Genomic DNA, 25,126 nt, shown 5'->3' on the forward strand with positions numbered 1-25,126 from the left:
CTTAAAGTAAGAAGGAAGGATGACTTCAAAGTAGGGTTACCAAAAATACAAGACACCCAAGGGCACCTAGCTGGCTTAGTTGTTAGAGTGTGCAGCTCTTGATCTTGGGGTCATGAGTTCAAGCCCCACATTGAGTATAGAGTTCACTTAAAAAAATAAACAAATAAAACATAAATTTAAGAATTTTTAATTAAAAAAACACAAGACACCAAGTTAGATTTAAATTTCAGATAAATAATTTTTAGTGTAAGTATATCTCATGCAATATAATAATCTCAAACTTTGGTCCCAGGGCCAGCACCATTGGAGTTAATTGGGCATTTGTTAGAAATGCAAACTCTCAGGCCCCATCAGCCCTAGAAACTCTGCGGGTAAGACCCAGCAATTTATGTTTTAGCAAGTACTCCAGGTGATTCTCATGTTGTGGTTTGAGAACCACTGCTCACTATACCTGTCATTGGAAAAAAAGGGTATCACGCTAAGCGAAAAAAGTCAATGAGAGAAAGATAATTATCATATGATCTCATTGATATGTGGAATTTAAGAAACAAGGCAGAGGATCACAGGGAAAGAGGGAAGAAAATGAAACAAGAAGAAACTAGAAAGGGAGACAAACCATAAGAGACTCTTAATCTCAGGAAACAAACTGAGGGTTGCTAGAGTGGAGGGGTTGGGAGGGATGGAGTGACTGGGTGATGGACATTGGGGAGGGTATGTGTTGTGGTGAGCACTGTGTATTGTGTAAGACTGATGAATCACAGACCTGTACCCCTGAAATAAATAATACATTGTATAAAAAAAAGTGCTAAGAGATTTCTACAACAGAAGCACTTCACTGTTTTTTTAGAGATTATTTTAAAATGAGCACTGAGCAATTTATAGAAAAATTCATGTTCTCTTTGGCTCATGTGATTCAACCCTACCTGTTAAAGGCTCAATAAACTGTTACTGCTTCATATTTAAAAAAAAAAAACATAAGAAGCTAATATGAAGAGAAAGGGGCACATGAACCTATTCAATAAATCAATTCACCATCATTGAATACTAACTGAAGAGCCAAAGTGTATGTAGTAGGTTCTCTGAGAAGGGACTGTAGCAATGAATCTCAACTGAGGGCATTTCTGCCCACAGAGGACTTTTGGCAATGCCTAGAAACACTTTTGGTTGCCACAAGTACAAGAAAAGGCTATTGGCATCCAGTGGGTAGAGGCCAGGGATGCTGCTAAACATCCTATAAATAACAGCAGCCCTCACACAATAAAGAATTATCCAGCCCAAAATGTCAATAGTGCTGAGATTGAGAAAGCTGGATTATAAGGTAAAGATTAATCAAAACATTTTTTTACCCCAAAGGCTTCAAAATCAAGGACATTTTTAACAAAATGAAAATAGAAAGTTTAAAAAAAGTAATGACAAAACATAATTCAAGGTTTCTCATACTAAAAATACTAGAATTATTCTGAGAAGAATTTATAGAGACTAGCCATACAAAGATAATAAATACATCAATTAGGTGGTAAGAGGCACCTTTATGATGATTAATTTTTTCAGAACTTATGTGAGAGAATAATTCAGAGACGACCAGTTTAAGAACCATATGCAAATTAAAATGCACCTGTAGACTCTATATGACCAGGAAACACACTGGCCCAGGAATCATGGAACTTGAGTTCTAGTTTTGCTTTGGTAATAGGTAGCTATGTAATTTAGCACGAGTCACTCCATTAATCTAAGCTTCCATTTACTAATTGGTAAAATGAGGAGGTCAGACTACTGAAGTCATATGTAAGAGCCTTTGTAGCTTTAACATATGTCTATGTTAAAAAATGAACACAGGAAACATTCAAAAAAAATTTATAAGGTATGAGGGGGGATGGCATCATTATATTCCCTGTAGGGTTGTCTTGTATTGACTTTGGGACTTTTGGTTCTTGTGTTTAGGTGTGAAACAAGGCTGTTTAGCTTATTTATTTATAATAGTTACATTAACAATTCAGGTTCATTACAGACAAATTAGAATATATAATATAAACCACTCTTTTTCATCAAGTAATATTCTGAGATGAACTACAGTAGGAATGTGTTAAGATGATCTGACAAAAGTCTATTTTACTTTTGCAATTAAAAAGTGAAATGAAGGGGCGCCTGGGTGGCACAGTCTGTTAAGCATCCAACTCTTCGTTTTGGCTCAGGTCATGATCTCAGGGTCATGAAACTGGGCCCTGCATGGGGCTCTGTGTTCAGTGTGGAGTTTGCCTAGGTTTCGCTCTCCCTCTCTCTCTCTCCCCACCCCACACACACTCTCTCTCTCTCTAAAGTAAATAAATAAATCTTTAAAAAAAAATTGAAGTGAAAGGTGCGCTTGGTTGGCTCAGTTGGTGGAGCATGTGACTCTTGATCTTGGGGTTGTGAGTTCAAGTTCCAAGTTGGGTGTGCAGATTACTTAAATATATATAGATATATTTATATATACTTTAACTAGAAATGTTTAAAAAAATTGAAGTGAAAAAGCTTAGAAAATTACTGTTACACCTTGTATGCATGTGCTTAAGGAAGATTACATTATTATTTCACATAATAATTGTCATTCTATATAAGAGAAGAAAGCCCACAACCCTGAAAACATATTTTAGTTCAGTATGAAATTAAGAGTAATAAAAAGTATATTTGCATCTATACACATATAAAACATAAATCTATAAATATACAACCATAATAACGTCAAGATTCCATCTTCAGATGTTTTTAAGTTGAAAAATATATATAATTTCTTATTTTTTTATAAAAAAAAGTTAAAGGGGCAAAGAAAACATAAATATAAATCAGTCTTTATTGACAAATGTGTCAGTGTATCTGCTTCTTATCTCAGTGTTAGAAGTAATTTTCTAGAATCCCAGTCAACAACATTTGACTTCACTGATTTCCAAAGACTAACTTACTTTAATATGATGTACACCATTCAGTTTTCCAATCCGCTGCTCAATGGTCCAAACACAGGAATTACATGTCATCCCCTCAACAGTGATGGTGACCGAATCCACACCCATACGTCGATCCATCTTGATTTCTTCTTTACATTCCTATCAGAAACAATGAACTCACTAATTTCAGCCATGGAAATAATCCTTCCTCAACTTTCCCCCCACCTTCTCAACTGAAAATATTCTAGTAATAAAATATGGTCAGCATTCTTTTCTCTCATCTCCTTTTACTCTCACCTCAGGGCCACTGCTTTAGCTATTCCCTTGGAATAGACTTTCTTCTTCCAGATATCTGCTTAGCTAACTTCATCATCTCTTTCAAGCCTTTACTCAGATCTAATCCCCTTAATGAGTTTTACACTAACCACCCTGCTTAAAATTGCAATCCAGGGGCGCCTGGGTGGCACAGCGGTTAAGCACCTGCCTTCGGCTCAGGGCGTGATCCCGGCGTTCTGGGATCGAGCCCCACATCAGGCTCCTCCGCTATGAGCCTGCTTCTTCCTCTCCCACTCCCCCTGCTTGTGTTCCCTCTCTCGCTGGCTGTCTCTATCTCTGTCAAATAAATAAAATCTTTAAAAAAAATAAAAAAAATAAAATAAAATTGCAATCCATATCCCTTCCACACATATACACTCTGATTCCCCATACATCTGCTCTATTTTGTCTTTTTTGCATAGAACTTATTATCTTCTAATATACTCCATGATTTATTATGTTTATTGATTATTATCTGTTTTCCTGCGGTGGTTTTAAAAAGTGCTCACAAATTCTTTGTTACTCCTTCTTTCAAGAGATGGAATTTAACTCCTTTCCCCTTGAATGTGGCCTGTGCTCAGTGACTTGCTTCCAAACAGAAAATGGTGGACTAGACAAGGTATGACTTCCAAGACTGGGTCATAAAAGGCAGGCACTATGGGAGGGGGGAAAAGAGTCACTGGGGATTCCTCCTTGTCCTTTCTCTTGAAAGGCCTGATCTGGGGGAAGCCATCTCACATCATGAAGACATTCAAGCAGCCTTACAGAGAGGTTCATGTGGCAAGAAATTGAGGCCTCCTGCCAACAGCCAGGTGAGTGAACCATCTTAGAAGCTGATACTTCAGACCTAATTAAGACTTTAGATGCCTGAAGCTCCAGTCAACATACTGACTACAATCTCATGAGATACGGAGCCAGAACCACCAGCAAAACCACTCCCAAATTCATGACTCGCAAAAACTGTAAGACAATAAATGTTTGTTGTTTCAAGCCACTAAATTTTTAGGTAATTTGTTACACTGCAATAATAAACTAATACATGTCCCACTGGAATGAAAATTCTATGAAGGCAAGAATCTTTTTTTTTCCCACTGATACTAGTTTGAACCACGTGAAATTGCCTTTGTTGCATATCAAAATAGTCAAATACTGCCAATTTCATATAAATCAACCTAATATAGCCCATAGAAACAGTGTTTTCCTCTGGTGAGAATAACTAAGTGGTTAGGGGATAAGGATGGAAAAAAAGAATTTTCAGTATATAACCTTTTATACCTCTTTTTGAAGTTGAGGTATAATTGACATAACATAGTTTAAGGTGTACAATGTGTTGGTCTGATACACATATATATATTGTAATAGGATTACCACCATTAGCCAACACCTCTATCACACCACTTAATTATCATTTCTTTTTCTGTGGTGATAACAATTAAGATCTAGTCTCCTCTGTATTTTTTAAATTTTGTACCACGAGGATGTATTATCTATTCAAACACACATGCGCACACACACACAAAAGCACAGTGGACCTGAAATAATAGAAAATAATAGGGAAGGGAGTTTATAGCTGAGGCATTCTGAGATCTCTGGTCTTGCTTGGAATGTATATAAAGAGATAAACCTTAGATTTTGTTAAGAATACATGTTAAAACTTTAAAGGTAACTAGTAGGAGACTAGAAATAGAATATAAAGCTTCCAAAACAGCACAGGAAGAAAGAGAAAAGAGAAAATCAAATTAAGCCAAAAGACAGCAAGGAAGATAAATGAAAATTACAAGAAAAGAAACTACTAAGAATATATTTCTATAAAACTCTTTTCTTTAAAATGTAATGTGAAATGATTAAGATAAAAGCAGCACTAGATTCAGGCTTAAGAAATTATTCAGGAAAAAAGAGAGACTTCCCAGTGTAGATCTGAGGGCCTCTTTTAGAGCACCGTAGATTATTCGTGTTTAGGTAAATTAGAGGGTGGTAATTAGAAAATGTTTAATCATGTAAGAAAAATTTTATTTGGAAGAATATATTAGCTAGGGGGTGCCTGGTGGCTCAGTCGGTTAAGCGGCTGCCTTCAGCTCAGGTCATGATCCCAGGGTCCTGGGATCGAGCCCCATGCCCTGTCAGGCTCCTTGCTCAGCAGGGAACCTGCTTTTCCCTCTCCCTCTGCCTGCCGCTCCCCCTGCTTGTGCTCTCTCTCACTCTATCAAATAAATAAATAAAATCTTTTTAAAAAAGAATATATTAGCTTAGGGGCGCCTGGGTAGCGCAGTTGTTAAGTGTCTGCCTTTGGCTCAGGGCGTGATCCCGGCATTCCAGGATTGAGTCCCACATGGAGTCCCACATCGGGCTCCTCCGCTGGAAGCCTGCTTCTTCCTCTCCCACTCCCCCTGCTGTGTTCCCTCTCTCGCTGGCTGTCTGTCGCATAAATAAATAAAATCTTTTTTAAAAAAAGAATATATTAGCTCAATGTAAAGAATTTGCAAATTATATAGATTTGCAAAAAAAATATTTTGCAAAGATCACAAGTTATGTAGAAAGTACCGTTTTGTATAAGAGGGAGAGGAGAAATACTGAAATAAAACTGTTACCCAAACCAGTGATGAGGAAAAAGAAGAGGAGCAGGAAATAACCAGTTATTATGAAGATGGTATCACCTAAAATTGAAGTACAAATAAAAATACAAGTCTTAGGTCCAATAAAATTAATCCCATATTCATTAGGGGGTCTCCATGCCCTTGGGTTTACAAATACCATGATTTACATTGACTCTATCTTGCCCCAAAAGTCATTTCTTTAAAAATGTTAAACTACAAGAGGGAAAATTTTTAATAAATCAAAACACTATGTACAAAATATCTCTAGAAGGACTCACAAATAATCAGTAACATTAGTTACCTCCACGGAGAGAAAGAGACTGGGTGGTTGGGTGGGAAGCTTTTGCATTTTGAATTATGTAAATACAAAGCCAATTCAAAATAAATAAAATTTATGAAAAACTATTTAAACTAAAACATTTCTTTGCAATAAACTTATCCCAAGTGGTATAAAAACAATTACTACATCATCTTTGCTTTGCTAAGCTCAGAGAAACAAACAGAAACTGCTGCTGAGGGGCACCTGGGTGGCGCAGTCGTTAAGCGGCTGCCTTCGGCTTAGGGCGTGATCCCGGAGTCCTTGGATCGAGCCCCACGTCGGGCTCCTCTGCTGGGAGCCTGCTTCTTCCTCTCCTACTCCCCCTGCCTGTGTTCCCTCTCTCGCTGGCTGTCTCTCTCTCTGTCAAATAAATAAATAAAAATCTTTAAAAATAATAATAATAAAAAAAAAGAAACTGCTGCCGAACCTCATCCTCTGCTCCTAACAAAGCAAGTAAGTGGATTCTTCTTACTTCTTTGACTGATTTCACTGGAGCTTTGAACAAATGAACCACCAATATAATTTCCAAATATCTAAAACCACAGAATTTCCTTGGGGATAATTTGTTTTCAAATGTTAATTGGTTTTCAGCACATACTTTTCATTATAATATATATATATATATATATATATATATATATATATATATATATATACACATATATATATATATATATTCTTTTTTTGAGATAAAATTCACACACTAGAAGATTCACCCTAAGACGTACAATTCAGTGTTTTTTAGTAATATTCACAAGGATATGCAACCATAATGACTATGTAACCGCAGAACATTTTCATTACCCCCAAAAGGAACTCCATACCCATCAGCAGTCACTCCTCGATCCCCTTACAGCTACTGGCAAAAATGAATCTACTTCTTATCTCTATGGACTTGCCCATCCTGGTAATTTCATAAAAATTGATTCATTCAATATGTGGCTCTTTGTGTCTGAAATTCTTTCACTTAGCATAATATTTTTAAGGTTTAACAATCTGTGGAATGTATCTGTACTTCATTTTTTTCACTTTCTTGATGGCATCCTTTGAAACAAAAAAACTTAATTTTTATGAAGCCAAATTTATCAATTTTTTCTTTTGTAGCTTGTGCTTTTGGTGTCCTAGATAAGAAACCACTGCCACACTGAAAGCCATGAATATTTACTTCTATGTTCTAAGAGTTCGGTAGTTTCACTCCTACATTTAGGTCTTTAAATCCATTTTGAGTTAATTGTTGTACATGGTGTGCAGTAGGAATCCAAGTTACATTCTTTTATATGTGGATGTCAGGTTCTCCCAACACCATTTTTTAAACAGCTTTAGTGAAATACAGTTTCGCATATAATATTTAAGGTGTAGAATTCAATAGGTGTTACATTCACAGATATGTGCAACCATCACCACAATCAGTTTTAGAACATTTCTGTCAGCTCAAAAAGAAGCCTGATACCCTTTAGCTATCACCCTCCCACCTCCTCAGGCCCCACACCCACTGCCAGGCAACCATTAATCTTTGTGTCTGTGTAGATTTTTCTCTTGTGGACATTTCATATGAATGAAATCATATAATATATAATATGTAGTCTTTTGTGATTGGCTTCTTTCACTTAGCATAATGTTTTCAAGGTTCATCCATGTTATAGCATTTGTCAGTACTTCATTCCTTTTTATGGCTGAATTATATTCCATGGTATGGATACACCATGTTTGTTTATCCATTCATCAGTTGACATTTAGGTTGCTCCCATCTCTTGGCTACTAAGAATAAGGCTGCTATAAATATTTATGTACAAATTTTTGTGTTTTCATTTCTCTTGGGTAATACTTAAGAGTGGAATTGCTGGGTCCTATCACTCTATGTTTTAATTGAAGAACTGCCATAGTTTTCCAAAGCAGCTGTGCCATTTTACATTCCTACAAGCAGCATATGAGGGTTCTAATTTCTCCACCTCCTCATCAACACTTGCTGTTATCTGATTTTTTTATTTTAGTCATTCTAATAAATGTTAAGTGGTATCTCATTGTGGTTTTGATTTGCATTTCCCTGATTACTAGTAGTGTTAAACATCTTTTCTTGTGCTTATTGGCTATCTGTATACCTTTTTTGGAGAAATGTCTATGTGAGCACTTTCCCCATTTTAAAATAATATTTTACTTATTTATTTGAGAGAAAGAGAGAGCACGCACAAGCAGGGGGAGTAGCAGAGGGAAAGGGAGAAGCAAGCTCCCTGCTGAGCAGGGAGCCCTGACGCAGGGCTCAACCCCAGTGAACTGAAGGCAGACACTTAACCAACTGAGCCACCCGGCACTCCTTTGTTTTCCTTTACCCATTTTTTAATTGGGGTTTTTGGGTTTTTGGTTGAGTTACAGTTTTTCTTTATATATTCTGGATATTAATCTCTAATCACATATATGATTTCCAAATATTTCCCCCTATTCTGTGGGTTACCTTTCCACCATCTTGATAGAGTCCTTTGGTGTCCAAAAGTTTTTAATTTTGATGAAGTCCAATGTATCTATTTTGTTATTGCCTCTAGTCATTTTTTCAATTGAGATATAACTTACGTATAACATTATATTAGTTTTAGGTGTACAACAAAATATTTGATATATGTATACATTGTGAAATGATTACCACCATAAGTTTATTTAACATCAATCACCACGCAGTAAAATTTTTTTTTCTTATGGTAAGAACCTTTAAAATCTACTCTCTTGGGGCGCCTGGGTGGCTCAGTCGTTAAGCGTCTGCCTTCGGCTCAGGGCGTGATCCCAGCATTATGGGATCGAGCCCCGCATCAGGCTCTTCTGCTGGGAGCCTGCTTCTTCCTCTCCTACTCCCCCTGCTTGTGTTCCCTCTCTCTCTGGCTGTCTCTCTCTGTCAAATAAATAAATAAAATCTTTAAAAATAAATAAATAAAATAAAATAAAATCTACTCTCTTAGCAACTTTCAAATACACAATGCAGTACTGTTAACTATATTCACCATGCTGTACATTATATTCCCAGAACTTATTTATCTTATAACTGGAAATTTATACCTTTTGACCACCTTCACCCAATTCACCCATCTCCAACACCCACCTCTGGCAACCCACCAATCTGTTCTCTATATCTATGAGTTTGGTTTTTTTCAGATTCCACATATAAGTGAGCTCACATAATATTTGCCTTTCTCTGACTTAATTCACTTAGCAAACTGCTCTCAATCCATATTGTTGCAAGTGACAGAATTTTCTTCTTTTTAATGGCTGAACAATGTATGTATATATACACATTTTCTTTATCCATTCACCCACTGATGGACACTTAGGTTGTTTCTATGCTTTAGCTATTGTAAATAATGCAGCAATGAATACGGAGTGCAGATATCTTTGAGACAGTGATTTCATTTCTTTTGGATAAATACCCAGAAGTGGAAATGCTGAATAATATGGTAGTTCTATTTTTAATTTTTTAAGGAACCTTCATACTATTTCCTATATATTCATTTTTAAAATGTAAAAACTTAGGGGCTCCTGGGTAGCGCAGTCGTTAGGCATCTGCCTTTGGCTCAGGGCGTGATCCCGGCGTTCCGGGATCGAGCCCCACATCAGGCTCCTCTGCTGGGAGTCTGCTTCTTCCTCTCCCACTCCCCTTGCTTGTGTTCCCTCTCTCGCTGGCTGTCTATCTCTGTCAAATAAATAAATAAATAAATCTTAAAAAAAAAATAAAATGTAAAAACTTAGAAAAGCTGAAAGAGGGATACCTGGTGACTCAGTTGACTCTTGATTTCTGACTCTTGATTTCGGCTCAGGTCATGATCACAGCGTCATGAGGTCAAGGCCTGCTTCGGGCTCCGTGCTCAGCAGGGAGTCTGTTTGAGATTCTCTTTCTTCCCCTCCCTGTCGGTCTCCCTCTCCCCCCACCTGCAAGTATGTGCTCTCTCGCTCTAAAAATAAATAATTTTTTTAATAAAAAGAAAAACTGAAAGAAAAATTCATCACTAAGCCCACTATTCTGTCTTAATTTCATTCTACTCACATTAGCTATGGAATAATTATAATTTATAGTGTGACTTTATCTGAAATTGATTCACAATTATTAGTCTATTTGCATTATTTACTTTTTTATTTTTATATTTATTTTTATTGAAGTATAGTTAACACACAATGTTACATTAGTTTCAGGTATAGGACATAGTGATTTGACAGGTCTATACATTACGCTACGCTCACCGCAAGTGTAGCTACCATTTGTCACCATACAATACTATTACAATACCATTGACTCTTTTATTGCTATGACTTAGTCTTTCCATAACTGGAAACCTTGTGTTATTTACTTTTATTTTTTGTTAGTTTTATTTTTGTAATCTCTACACCCAACGTGGGGCTCAAACTCACGACCCTGAAATCAAAAAAGTCACATGCTCTAGTGACTGAGCCAGCCAGGCACCCCCATGTCATTTACTTTTAAAGTTATAGCTAAAGCTATTACAAATGTGATAGTTAACAATTCAAGTGGGTCCACTACTTCTTATGAAACCAGTATTAAATTATTACCTATTTGTACATAGACTTACAATACTTATTCAGTGTAAGGGAATACAATTTGTCTAATTTTTGTTTTTAATGACCTGAAACAGCCTTTATTCAAGGTCAAAAAAATCATGATCTCTAATGAAGCACACTGCCAAAGATTTTCACATTCTGATAATCCATGATTTACAATCTACATGTAAAAATAAGTTGTCACTGTCTTATGAAACTCTATCTTCCTTCCTCTAGCCAAAGCCGTTGCTGCCAATAGGACAAAATCTTAATCTTTGAATCAATGATAAGTGAAATAAGGGAAGAAGTAGGAGATCTGAATTAGTTTAGAGCAGCTAGAACCAGCTACTGCAGGTTTTAAAAAAATTCTCAATACTGCCTGAATTTACTATCATGTATTCAAGATTTAGGATTATATTAACACATATATCCCCCTTCCCCCAAAACCTTTATTATGAAAAATTTCAACCACACATAAAAGCTGTAATAGTACAATGAACATCTATCTGTATATCCTCTGCATGAATTCAACAATGGTTAACATTTTGCTATATTTGCCTTATTTTTTCTAAACTATTTGAACGTAAGTTTTAGAAATCATAATACTCCAGCACGCATTTCCAAAGAATAAGAATTCCTGCATAACCATACCATTTCTATCAAAGCTAAGAAAATTAATGATTGTATATCATCTAATACAAATTCTCTATTTAAATTTTCCCAAATGTCCCAAGAACATTTTTACAGCTTTTATTTTTCCCAACTCAGGATCTGGACAAGTTCACACACTGAATTTGTTTGTATTTCTTTTAGTCTCATTTAATTTAAAACAGTCCCTCCCCTATCTCTTTTCCCCCATGAAGTGACTTTTTGAAGAATCCAGGTCAGTTGCCTTAAGAGACACTATATCCTCTTTTTAAAATACAAACTCCACTTTGATAGTTTAAGGGACTCTTAGCTAGAATTATACTTCCTATACCTACGAAGCCCAGATGGGACAGGAAAAGCAGGTAATTGTGAACAAATGATACCTCGGATGAAGGGAACTCATGGGCCCAGGTGAAAAGTCCAAAGATGAGGTACTTAAGGCCAGCACAAAGGCATCAGGGGCTGGGGAGAGGGTCGCTCCCCTCCCCCAGTATAAACCCCCTAGTATATGGGTATAAAAAGGGAAGTAGAGTAACGTCTAAAACAAACAGATCCTATCAAAATGTTGCCTACAGTCAGTCCTCTGCCTTAAAAAGGAGACTCTCTTTCCTCTTGTAGCACATGGATGCCTTCGTCTAGGACAGAACACTGAGACTTAGTACTACATAACTCAGATATGTTATGGGTCAAATAGGGCTTTTGCAGGTTGATGTGGGCACACTACCAAAACTGACTAAATTGTTTTATGGGAAAATGTCAAGTTCAAACAACAGAATTGGTAACAAACTTTTGGACTATAATACATTCAGCAGGTAAAGGCTAGTTTATCAGGTTATTTAGAAATGTAAAACCGAAATACAATTTTCTTATGTGGTATGTCCCAGACCAAAGTACTGGAGCATCTCTCAGGCTTACCGAGGAACTGAGAGAGACGAAGCAGAAAGGCACTTTTAAAGTAACTGGATAATTCACCTGGAAGTCTGTACTGGGGAAGAAGGAATTTCTGAGCACAAAATGAAAACTACATTAATACAGCCACATTTCTAGCATGTTAAATCATCTATGAATAATATATATTTCCTCCTACCTTCATAATTCATCTGCATTTTTTCTTCAAAACTATACTTAAATTGGCCTTTACACACAAAAGCTCAGAAGAATTCCATCTCCCTCATGCTACTCTTATACACACCTGCAACTAATTTTGTAATATGTGTTATGTCCATCTTTTGAATTTTAAATGTCTCAATGATAGGTACAAAGTCAGGAACATATCTTGTAACTTCCCATTGTATTTAGCAAAATGACTCAGAAAACAGAGTAATAGCATAAACAATTTCAAATGGTATAGTAAAACGTAGGCTTCTGGGAGGTCACAATATCAAAGAACAAATCTGGCATGCAGCTATTAGGAATGAAGTAACTCTGAGAACAACAGCATCCAACAACACTGAGGGAAATAACTTCTGGTTATTAAAGTATTTTGAGTCACTCCCTAAACACATATGGTAATCACCATTAATAACAACATTTCCTAAGAGGAAGAACATTAATGAACATTAATGACTACATCATCATGTCTGGTTTAGAAACAGAAACCGAATGAGTTGAGTACAAACATGACACATATACATGAAGTCTGCTCAAAACCACTTTTTAAAGCTGATCACAGAAGCTCAAATATTATTTTTTAATTCCCCTAAAATAATTAGTCTTCATAATTTTGGAAAGGTTTCTGGATTAACAAATTATAATTAAGATAATGCAAACTGAAACCACAATGAATATCATTTACACCCATCAGGTAGATAAAAATTTCAAAATCTGGCAATACCAAGTGTCAGTGAGCATGTGGAGCAACAGGATCTTTCCTATTCAGCTGGTGAGAGTGTAAATTAGTATAACCATTAGGGAACCTGTTTGGTGATACTTGGTAGAGTTGAAGATATAAAGATAACACCAGAACTTAACATTTTCACTCCTAGGCATATCACCCTACACAAAGTCTCACACATGTGCAGAGGAAACATGAACAAGAATGCTCATTGCAACAGTGTTCCTAATAGTTAAAACTCTGGAAATAACCTAAATGTCTACCAACCAGAAAATGGAAAAATTGGTGGTGGTGGGGGGTGTGCATAGTGGAGAACGACATAGTAGTTAAAATTAATGAACTAAAATAATGGTTCTCACTGGGAGGAGGGAAGATTTTACCACCAAAAGGACATCTGGCTAAGTCTGGAGACATTTTTGGTTATTAACTGGGGGGAGTATGGGGAGGTGCTACTGGCATCCAGTGGATACAGGCAAGGGATACCACTAAACATCCTTAATGGACAAGAGATCCATTCACAGGGACACCTGGGTGGCTCAGTCAGTTGGGCATCCGACTTGATTTCTGCTCAGGTAATGATCTCCGGGTCGTGAGACAGAGCCAGGCATAGGGCTCTGCAATCAATGGGAAGTCTGCTTGAGATTTTCTCTCCCTCTCCTCTGCCCCTCCTCCTGCTCACACCTGCGTTGTCTCTCTCTCTCAAAAATAAATAAATCTTAAAAAATAGAAACCCACTCACAGCAAAGAATTATCTAGTCCCAAATGTCAACAGAACAGAGGTTGAGAAACTAGAACTATAAGCAGCAGCATGGATAAATCTAATTAACATAGTTGAGGCAATAAAAAGAGTTTCACAAGGGAGTGCCTGGGTGGCTCAGTCAGTTAAGCATCTGCGTTTGGCTCAGGTCATGATCCCAGGGCCCTGGGATCGAGCCCCTCGTCTGGCTCCCTGCTCAGTTGAGAGCCTGCTTCTCCCTCTCCCTCTGCCTCTCCCCCACACTCATGCTCTCTCTCACTCTCTCTCACTCGCTTTACCTCAAATAAATAAATAAAATCTTTAAAAAAGGTTTCACAAGGATACAAAAGTCTGAGAACATAAAACAATACCATATATTGTTTCTGTATGCATACATATATAGTAATGTTAGTCAAAATATAAAACAATGTGCATGGGAATGACAAATGCCAAATTCAGGAGTTTGGGAAGGGAGGAAGGGATGTAACTGCAGCACAAAGGGGAATTTCAATCATACATATAATGTTTCACTTCTTAGGCTATGTAATAGATACATACTTATATTACAGAGCTTCCTATATTCTTTGTTGGCCTAAATTAATTTATTATAAGAATTTTTAAGGGGGGGCGCCTGGGTGGCTCAGTCAGTTAAGCATCTGCCCTCGGCTTAGGTCATGATTCCAGGGTCCTGGAATCGAGTCCTGCATTGGACTCCTTGCTCAGCGGGGAGCCTGCTTCTCCTTCTCCCTCTGCCCCACCCTGCCCCCATTCGTGTGCTCTCTCTCTCTCACTCTGCTCTCTTTCTCATATAAATAAAATCTTTTTTAAAAAATATTTTTTAAAATGAAAATAAATGAATGACCCTGGTTGACATTATGCTAAGTGAAATAAGCCAGACACAGAAAGACAAAAACTGCATGATCTCACTTATAAATGGAATCTGAAAAAGTTGAACTCAGAAGTAGAGACTAGAAGGGTGATTACCAGGGCCCAGGGGGTGGGGGAAATGAAGAAATGTTGGTCAAAGGGTACACTGTTTCTCACTCATCATCAGGGAAATAGAAATCAAAACTACAGGGGCGTCTGGGTGGCTCAGTCGTTAAGCGTCTGCCTTCAGCTCAGGGCGTGATCCCAGCGTTCTGGGATCGAGACCGACATCAGGCTCCTCTGCTGGGAGCCTGCTTCTTTCTCTCCCACTCCCCCTGCTTGTGTTCCCTCTCTCGCTGGCTGTCTCTCTCTGTCAAATAAATAAATAAAATCTTTAAAAAAATAAAAGGAAAAACCTTTAAAAAAAAAGAAATCAAAACTACAATGAGAAATCACCTCACACCAGTCAGAATGGCTAAAATTAACACAAGAAACAACAGGTATTAGTGAGGATGTGGAGAAACTTGGTGGGAATGCAAACTGGTGCAGCCACTCTGGAAAACAGTATGCAGGTTCCTCAAAAAGATAAAAATAGAACTACCCTATGATCCAGCAATTGAACTACTGGGTATTTACTCAAAGAATACAAAAACACTAATTCAAAGGGACACATACACCCCGATGTTTATAGCAGCATTATCAACAATAGCCAAATTATGGGAAGAGTCTAAGTGGATAAAGAAGATACGGTGTACACACACACACACACACACGGATTAATCGGTCATAAAAAAGAATGAAATCTTGCCATTTTTAATTACATGGATGGGGCTAGAGAGTATTATGCTAAGCAAAATAAATCAGTCAGAGAAAGACAAATACCATATGATTTCACTCATATGTGGAATTTAAAAAACAAAACAAACGATCATAGGGTAAAAAAAAAAAAGAATCAGATTCTTAACTTTAGAGAACAAACTGATGTTTACCAAAGGGAAGGTGGGTGGGGGAATAGGTGACAGGGATTAAAGAGGGCACTTTTTGTGATGAGCACTGGGTGTTATTTATAAGTGTTGAATCACTATATTGTATACCTGCAACTAATATTACACTGTACATTAACTAACTGGAATTTAAATAAAAACTTTTAGGGGCACCTGGGTGGCTCAGCCGGTTGAGCGCCTGCCTTCTGCTTGGGTCATGATCTCAGGGTCCCGGGATCAAGCCCCGCATCGCCTCCTGCTCACTTGGGAGTCTGCTTCTCCCACGCCTGCTGCTTCTCCCCACTGCTCGTGCACTTGTACGCGCTCTCTCTCTTAATTAAATAAATAAAATCTTAAAAAAAACTTTTAAAGAAAGTTAGAAAGTTCCAGTTATGTAGGATGAATATCTGGAGATTTACAGCATGGTGACTATAGCTAAAAATATTATATACTTGAAATCTGCTAAGAGAGATCTTAATTGTTCTCAAAAACAAAAAAGGTAACTATGTGGGGTGATGGATGTGTTAATTAGCTTGACTGTGGTAATCATTTCACAATGTATATGTATATCAAAACATCATGTTATACATCTTATATATACAATTTTTATTTGTCATAAACCTGAGGAAAAAAGATTTTTAAAAAGCCAGCTCATTTTAGGGGGAAATAAAGAAGAAAAAATATAGGGAATGGGCAGAAATTAAGAGAAGTGTTACTAAAATTTAAATAATTCAGTAAGTGAGACCAATGATAAACTCAAACATATAAGCAGCCAAACTCCTCCTGTTATACCAGGGCTATAAAAACATCACTGTGTTGTTAAACAAACTGATGATTTCTAGCTGTGCAAACATTAAACCAGTTGCCTTCAAGGTACCTATATAATATTTCCAAATCAATTTAATTTTTTCCTACCCATTTGCTTTTATTTAAAATCACTACCACCTCTAGGGACGCTTGGCTCCTTAGTCTGTAGAGCATGGGACTCTTCATCCTGGGCTCATGAGTTCAAGCCCCACATTAGCCTACAGCTTACTTTCAAAAAAAAAGCAGCAAAATAAAATCACTACCACCTCTAAATTGCAAACAAAAAGGGAAAACATTAACTTGTCTCGTTTTATATAATGGCACCTCTTTCGTTTAAATTGTGTAAGCCTTTAAAATGAAAATTGATCTTACTCTTTAACCTGTTTTCAAAATACTGAGTGCCTAATCTCTTTCATCAGACAATTGTCATTACATAAACAGAGGATGAATATTCCAGATGAAACTGCTGGAGTAGACAAGCATGTTTCAAAACATAATTTGACCATTCCCAAAAGATTAGGAGTCAATACTTAAGACATATTAATAAGGTCAAATAAAGAAAAGAACATTCAAATTAAGAAAAGGTAATGTGTTTTGCTGGTCATTTTTATGACTCCTGGGCCAATCACTGCCTTGCTATAAAAGAGTTGTCCTTATGATAACAATACGGACGTTTCAATTTCTTATAGCATGGAACAGTTGAGAAAACTATCATATACATGAATTTTACAACAATCCTGCAATAAAAATAGAGTAGTAGCCTCCTTTTAAAATGAAGGAAGCTAACACTCAGACTTATACACCCTTATACAGACAATTCAGGCTGGAGTCCAGAGCTAACAATAGCCTCAAAGGGATTAACTTAATAGGGCAATGTTTGCAAAACGCATAAAATAAAACCAGCCAAAGGTCAGGGTAGGGTGGGGAAAAAAGCTTGTAAAATACTAGTATCCTGAAATGTACCCAGGTGGGGACAGGTTCTAAACAAACTGAGAAACAGTCCTCAAGTTACTAGGTGCCTTTCCACCAAGGGTTGAACATCTGCTGCCATGTCAATAACAGACTAGAGGAAAAAACATGTTTTTAGTATAAATAAAACTTTCATTGCCTCAGACAAGGCCATTGTTATCCCAGAAAACTAGAGGGTAGTAGGATTCAACTGTTTGACACTGAAATGTGTCAGATACTTTTCAACCATATTATTGGATAATATGGTATTGGTGCAGCAGTCACTCAGATTCTAAGATTGTTTGGTAGTTGGAATGCTTTTCCCTTGTCAAAATAATCATCTGATTCAAGCTTGTCAGATACAATCTGTAGGTAAGTAACAGACTGCTTGCAATGATATCTCTTTCTTCATAAGGAAAAATCCACCTTACAATTTTAGCTATAAGACAAAATAGTGCCACAAACCATGATGAAAAAAACATTAAATATCTATGAAAACTAAAACCAATTGTCAGTATTTAACCATTATACAGAGTAAGCTGAAAAAGCACTTATTTTATATTTGCTACAACTGATTAAGAACAAGAAAACTATAAATAATAAAAGTTTGGTGAGGCTGAAAATGACAACTCAGTTTGACCAATATTTCAAGTATGTCATTAATTTTTTAACAACAGCAACTACAAACCCTGGGGTAGGGAAGGCCTTTTTAATTTTAATTTTAAAATTGTGTGTTATAAAAAACACCATGTAAACAAACTACAAAAATATATATGCATGGAGCTTCTTGTGGTGGGTGATGAAATGTTCTGAAATTAGTAGTAATGGCTGCATAAATCTGTGAATATACTAAAAACCACTAAATTATATACCTCAATGGGGTGAATTTCATCATATGTAAATATATATCAAAAACATATATACAATAATATATCAGACAATTAACAAAATAAGAAATCCATTATACCAATAAACAGGAAATATACATTTAAAAGTTAGAAATTGAGGAGAAGAGCTAAATTGGCAGAACGGTAGGAGGACCCTAGGCTTGCTGCATCCATGGAACACAGCTAGATGAATATCAAATTGCTCTGAATACCCAAGAAATCAATGAGGACTGACAGAACAAAATGCACAACTAGAGGGAGAGAAGAGGCCACACTGTGGAAGGTAGGAGGCATGGAGATGTGATCTCGGGGAGAAAAGGACTGCCAGTGCAGCAGAGGGGAAGGAACGCTGGTCAGTGAGAGAGGGGAGAGAGAGAGAGAGAGAGGGAGAGAGAGAGAGACAGAAAGAGAGAGGAGCACACCGGGAATAGCACAAGGAAAACACTTCCCCAAAGCCATTCACTGGGAAAATGAGAGGGGCTGATTTTCATGACTTTTACAACTAGCAGGGCTCAAAGACTGGAGTTTCAGAGGTCCATGGCAAGCCGGTGTAGAGGCCTGAGGGTGCTGCAGTACTCCTGTGGAGAAGGAGGGTGAAAGCCCAGGGGAAAACAAAGTAATCAGAGGAACCCGTGGGACTCACTGAGAGAGACGGTTCCTCATTCTTAGAGCACATGTGGGAGAAGTAGCATTCTCTCTCAGGGGACAAAGAAGCCTGTGGGCACCATTATCATCCCCCACCACTCTGAGACACGTGCTGAGGGCGCCTAACCTACATACTGGCTCATTGCTCTGCTTTACCTAAATTCCACATACCTGCGGCTTTGGTGTGACTGACCTTCTGGGACAAACCTGCATCAGCCCCAGTGTGGCGACACCCTCCCTAAGGAACAAGCACAGGATGGGGCCAGGCCAGGCCTCTAAAGTTTGGGGTTTTAAAACTCAGCTGGCTTGCCTGGGACAGAACACAGGTGCACTGCACTGCCTGGTGGGCAGATGGCCCGGACACAGGCAAGGTGAAGGCAGGGATCTGAGGGATGCCTAGGACACCTGAGGGGATATTATTCACTCTGCTGGGAGGGCTTCCCAGAGAGCAGAAGGGAACTCTCCTCTCCAGGGACAAGGCGCTGGGAGCCTGCTTCTTCCTCTCCCACTCCCCCTGCTTGTGTTTCCTCTCTCGCTGGCTGTCTCTCTCTCTGTCAAATAAATAAAAAAAAATCTTTAAAAAAAAAAGAAATATTAAAGCAGACTCTGAGTGGGAAAGAAAGACCAAAAGTGATAAAGACTAGAAATGAACAGAAATAATCTCCAGAAACATCAACTTTATAATGCCAATTTTATAATGGTAATACAATGTCAATAAATTCATATCTATCAATAATCACCCTGAATGTAAACAGACTAGATGTTCCTATCAAAAGACATAGAGTATCAGAATGGATAAAAATAAAAGACCCATTTATATGCTGCTTACTCATTATTAAATATTAAAATTTTATTTATTAAATATTAAATATTAAAATAGAGACTCATTTTAGACCTAAAGACACCTGAAGATTGAAAGTGAGGAGATGAATGGAGACCCCTTTATCATGCTAATAGACGTCAAAAGAGAAAGCCCAAGTAGCCATACTTACATCACACAAACTAGAATTTAAACCAAAGATACTAACAAGAGATGAAAAAGGGCACTATATCATAATAAAGGGGACTATCCAACAGGAAGACCTAACAATTATAAATACTTACGTCCCAACTTGGGAGCACCCAAATATATAAAACAATAACAAACACAAAGGAACTCATTGATAATAATACAATAATAGTAGGGGACTTTAACACCCCACTAACAGCAATGGACAGATCATCTAAGCAGAAAATCAACAAAGAAACAATGACTTTGAATAACACACTGGACCAGATGATCAAAACAGATATACTCAGAACATTTCTTCCTACAGCAACAGAATACATGTTCTTTTCAAGTGTACATGGAACATTCTCCAGAATAGATCATATACTGGGTCACAAATCAGGCCTCAACAAATACAAAAAGATCAAGATCATATCAAGCAGATTTTCAGACCACAAGGCTATGAAACTTGAAGTCAACCACAGGAAAAAATTTGGAAAGACCACAAATACATGGAGGTTAAATAACATTCTACTAAAGAAAGAATGGGTCAACTTGAAAATAAAAGAAAAAATTTAAAAAAATACATGGAAGCAAACAAATATGAAAATATGACAGTCCAAAATCTTTCGGATGCTGCAAAAGTGGTCATGGTAAAGGTGGGAGGTGGGGGGAATACTTAGGTGGCTCAGTTGGTTAAACATCTGCCTTCGGCTCAGGTCATGAGCCCAGGATCTTGGGATGGAGCCCTACGTCAGGCTCCCTGCTCAGCAGGGAGTCTGCTTATTCCTCTCCCTCTGCCCCTCTCCCCTCCTTGTGCTCACTCTCTCTCTCTCTTAAATAAATAAAATCTTTTTTAAAAAGCAGTCATAAGAGGTAAGTACATAACACTATAGTCATAACTCAAGAAGCAAGAAAAGCCTCAAACACACAACCTAACTTTACACCTAAAGGAGCTAGACAAGGAACAGCAAATAAAGCTTAAAGCCAGCAGAAAAAGGGAAATAATAGAGATTAGAGCAGAAATAAATGATACAGAACAAACAAAAAAACATGAGTAGAACAGATCAATGAAACTAGGAGTTGGTTCTTTGAAAGAATTAATAAAATTAACACTCCCTAGCCAGAATTATCAAAAAGAAAAGAGAAAGGACCCAAATAAATAAAATCACAAATGAGAGACAAGAGATCACGACTAACACCACAGAAATACTAACTGTAAGAGAATATTATGAAAAATTATATGCCAACAAATTGGGCAATCTGAAAGAAATGGATAAATTCCTAGAAACACAAAAACTACCAAAACTGAAACAGGAAGAAACAAAATTTGAACCAAACAATAACAAGCAAAGAAATTGAATCGGTAATCAAAAATCTCCCAACAAACAGCGTACCTGGGTGGCTCAGTCGGTTGAGCATCCAACCCTGGATTTCAGCTCAGGTCATGACCATGCAGTGCTAAGACTGAGCCTCATGTCCGGCTCCCTGCTCAGTGCAGAATCCTCTTGAGATTCTCTCTCCCTCTCCCCCTCCTCCTGCGTGCTCGCTCTCTCTCTCTCTCTCTCAAATAAATAAATAAAAATCTTTTTTAAAAAATCTCCCAGCAAACAAAAGTTCAGGGCCAGATGGCTTCACAGAGGAACTCTACCAAAGATTTAAAGAATTACTACCTATTCTTCTCAAAATGTTCCCCAAAAAAAAGAAATGGAGGGAAAACTTCTAAACGCCTTCTATGAGGCCAGCACTACCTTGATTCCAAAACCGACAAAGACCCCACTAAAAAGGAGAATTAGAGGCCTGATGAACACGGATGCAAAAATTCTCAACAAACTACGAGCAAATCCTTATAAGAATTATTCACTATAATCAAGTGAGATTTATTCCTGGGATGCAGGGTGGTTCAATATTCACAAATCAATCAATGTGATATGCCATATTAATAAAAGAAAGGATAAGAACCATATGCAGATGCAGAAAAAGCATGTGACATAATACAACATCCATTCTTGATAAAAACCCTCAACAAAGGAGGGAGAGAGGGAACATGCCTCAACAATATAATGGCCATATACGAAAGACCCACAGCTAATACCATCCTCAATGGGGAAAAACTGAGAGCCTTTCCTCTCTGGTCAGGAACAAGTCAGGGATGACCACTCTCACTACTGTTATTTAATGTAGTACTGGAAGTCCTAACCTCAGCAATCAGACAACAAAAAGAAATAAAAGGCATCCAAATCAGGAAGGAAGAAGTCAGATTTTCACTAATCACAGACAACACAATACTCTATATAGAAAACTCAAAACACTCCACCAAAAAATTGCTAGAACTGATATACAAACTCAGTAAAGTCGCAGGACATAAAATCAATGTACAGAAATCTGTTACATTTCTATACACCAATAATGAAGCAGCAAAAAGAGAAATCAGGGAATCGATTCCATTTACAATTGCATGAAAACCCCTAAGATACCTAGGAATAAACCTAACAAAAGAGGCAGAAAATATGTACTCTGAAAACTATAGAACACTTAGGAAAGAAATTGAAGAGGATGAGGACACAAAGAAATGGAAAAACATTCCATGCTCATGGATAGGAAGAACAAAGTAGTATAGACTACTCAAAGCAATCTGTACATTTAATACAATCCCTATCAAAAGACCACCAGCATTTTTCACAGGGCTAGAAGAAACAATCCTAAATTGTGTGTGGAACCACAAAAGACCCTAAATAGCCAAAGTGATCTTGAAAAATAAAAGCAAAGCTGGTGGCATCACAATTCCAGACTTCAAGTTATACTACAATGCTGTAGTGATCAAGACGGTATGGTACTGGCACAAAAACAGACACATTGATCAATGGAACAGAACAGAAAACCTAGAAATGGACCCACAACTATATGGTCAACTAATCTTCAAAAAAGCAGGAAAGACTATCCAATGGGAAAAAGTCTCTTCAACAAATGGTGTTGGGAACACTAGAAGAATGAAATTGGACCACTTTCTTACACCATACACACAAAATCAAAATGGATGAAAGACCTAAATGTGAGAAAGAAAACCACCAGAACCCTAGAGGAGAACACAGGCAGCAACCTCTCTGACATCGGCCATAGTAACTTCTTACTAGATACACCTCCTGAGGCAAGGGAAACAAAAGCAAAAATGAACTATGGGACTTCATCAAGATAAAAAGCTTCGGGGGACACCTGGGTGGCTCAGTTGGTTAAGCATCTCCCTTTGGCTCAGGTCATGATCTCAGGGTCCTGGGATCGAGCCCCGCATTGGGCTCCCTGCTCAGCAGGGAGTCTGCTTGTCCCTCTCCGCCTGCCCCACCCCCACTCATGTGCACATGCTCTCTCTCTCTCTCTCTCTCTCTCAAATAAATAAATAAAATCTCTTTTTAGAAATAGATAAAAAGCTTCTGCACAGCGAAGGAAACAATTAACAAAACTAAAAGGCAATGTATGGGGGCACCTGGGTGGCTCAGTCAGTTAAGCATATAACTCTTGATCTAAGCTCTGGTCTTAATCTCAGGGTTTTGAGTTCAAGCCCTGCATTAGGCCTACTTAAAAAATAATAATAATAAAAAGTAAATGGCAACCTACAGAATGGGAGAGGATATTTCCAAATGACCTATCGGATAAAGGGTTAGTATCCAAAATCTAAAAGAACTTATCAAACTTAACACTCAAAAAAGCAAATAATCCAATTAAAAAATGGGCAGAAGACACGAACAGACATTTCTCCAAAGAAGACATCCAGATGACCAACAGACACATGAAAGAAGCTCAGAAACACTCCACATCAGGGAAATACAAATCAAAACCACAATGAGCTACCAACTCACACCAGTCAGAATGACTAAAATTAACAACTCAGGAAACAATAAGTGTTGGTGAGGATGCAGAGAAAGGGGAATCCTCTTACACTGTTGGTGGGAATGAAAACTGGTGTAGCCACTCCAGAAAACAGTATGGAGGTTCCTCAAAAAGTTAAAAATAGAGGGGAGCCAGGGTAGCTCAGTCAGTTTAGCATCTGCCTTTGGCTCAGGTCATGATCCTAGGGTCCCAGGGATCAAGCCCTGCATTGGGCTTCCTGCTCAGCAGGGAGCCTGCTACTTACTCTCCCTCTGCCTGTTGCTCCCCTTGCTGAGCTCACTCTCTCTCTCTCTGTCAAATGAATAAATAAAAAAATCTTTTAAAAAAAGTTAAAAATAGAGCTATCGTACAATCCAGCAATTGCACTACTAGGTACAATGAATATCTTATATATTGGTTCCTCAAAATGTTAAAAATAGAACTACCCTATGACCCAGCAATTGTACTACTAGGTATTTACCCAAAGAATACGAAAATACTAATTCAAAGGGACATATGCACCCCAATGTTTAGAGCAGCATTATCAACAATAGCCAAATTTTGGAAAGAGCTCAAATGTCCATCACCTGATGAATAGATATAGAAGAGGTGGGAGATACACACACACACAGAGGAATATTATTCAGCCATCAAAAAAGAATGAAATCTTGCCATTTGCAATGACGTGGATGGAGCTAGAGTGTATCATGTTAAGCAAAATAAATCAGTCAGAGAAAGACAAATGCCATATGATTTAAGAACTTAAGAAACAAAACAGATAAACATAGGGAAAGAGGCAAAAAAGAGAAGGAGGCAAACCATAAGAGACTTAACTGTAGAGAACAAACTGAGGGTTGCTGGAGGGGAGGTAGTTGGGGGAAGGGCTAAGCAGGTGATGGGTATTAAGGAGGGCATTTGTGATGAGCACTGGGTATTATATGTAAGTGATGAATCACTAAAGTCTATTCCTGAAACCAATATTACACTGTATGTTAACTAACTAGAATTTAAATAAAAACTTCAAAAAGGGGGGGAAAAGTACATGAAATCACTATGTCAAAGGGGTATCAACACTATAAAGTTCATGAAAGCATTACTTACACACAAACACAGCAGAGTATTATTCAGCCATAAAAAAGGAAGGAACTCTTGTCATCTGCAACAACATGGAGGTACCTTGGAGGCATCCTTCACTGACATGCTAACTAAAGTAAGTCAGACAGAGAAAGACAAACAC

General features: G+C 37.6%; 1 protein-coding gene across 3 annotated transcripts in view; it reads right to left on the reverse strand.

The window, feature by feature from the left end:
- The window catches only part of ATP7A (ATPase copper transporting alpha), a 151,834-nt gene that overhangs the window by 92,709 nt on the left and 33,999 nt on the right, over positions 1–25,126 (reverse strand). For 2 of the 3 annotated variants that reach the window (XM_087859794.1, XM_087859793.1), the window contains exon 2: positions 2,940–3,080. In XM_087859794.1, the coding sequence (XP_087715920.1) occupies positions 2,940–3,059 (120 nt within the window). In that variant the 5' untranslated portion in view covers positions 3,060–3,080. Of the gene's footprint in view, positions 1–2,939; positions 3,081–25,126 lie in introns of those variants that run through there. The other variant, XM_087859795.1, reaches the window with a different exon arrangement.

This window comes from Ursus americanus, chromosome X (genome assembly GCF_024610735.1).
Source record: "Ursus americanus isolate L20-20 chromosome X, mUrsAme1.1.p, whole genome shotgun sequence".
Taxonomy (NCBI): domain Eukaryota; kingdom Metazoa; phylum Chordata; class Mammalia; order Carnivora; family Ursidae; genus Ursus; species Ursus americanus.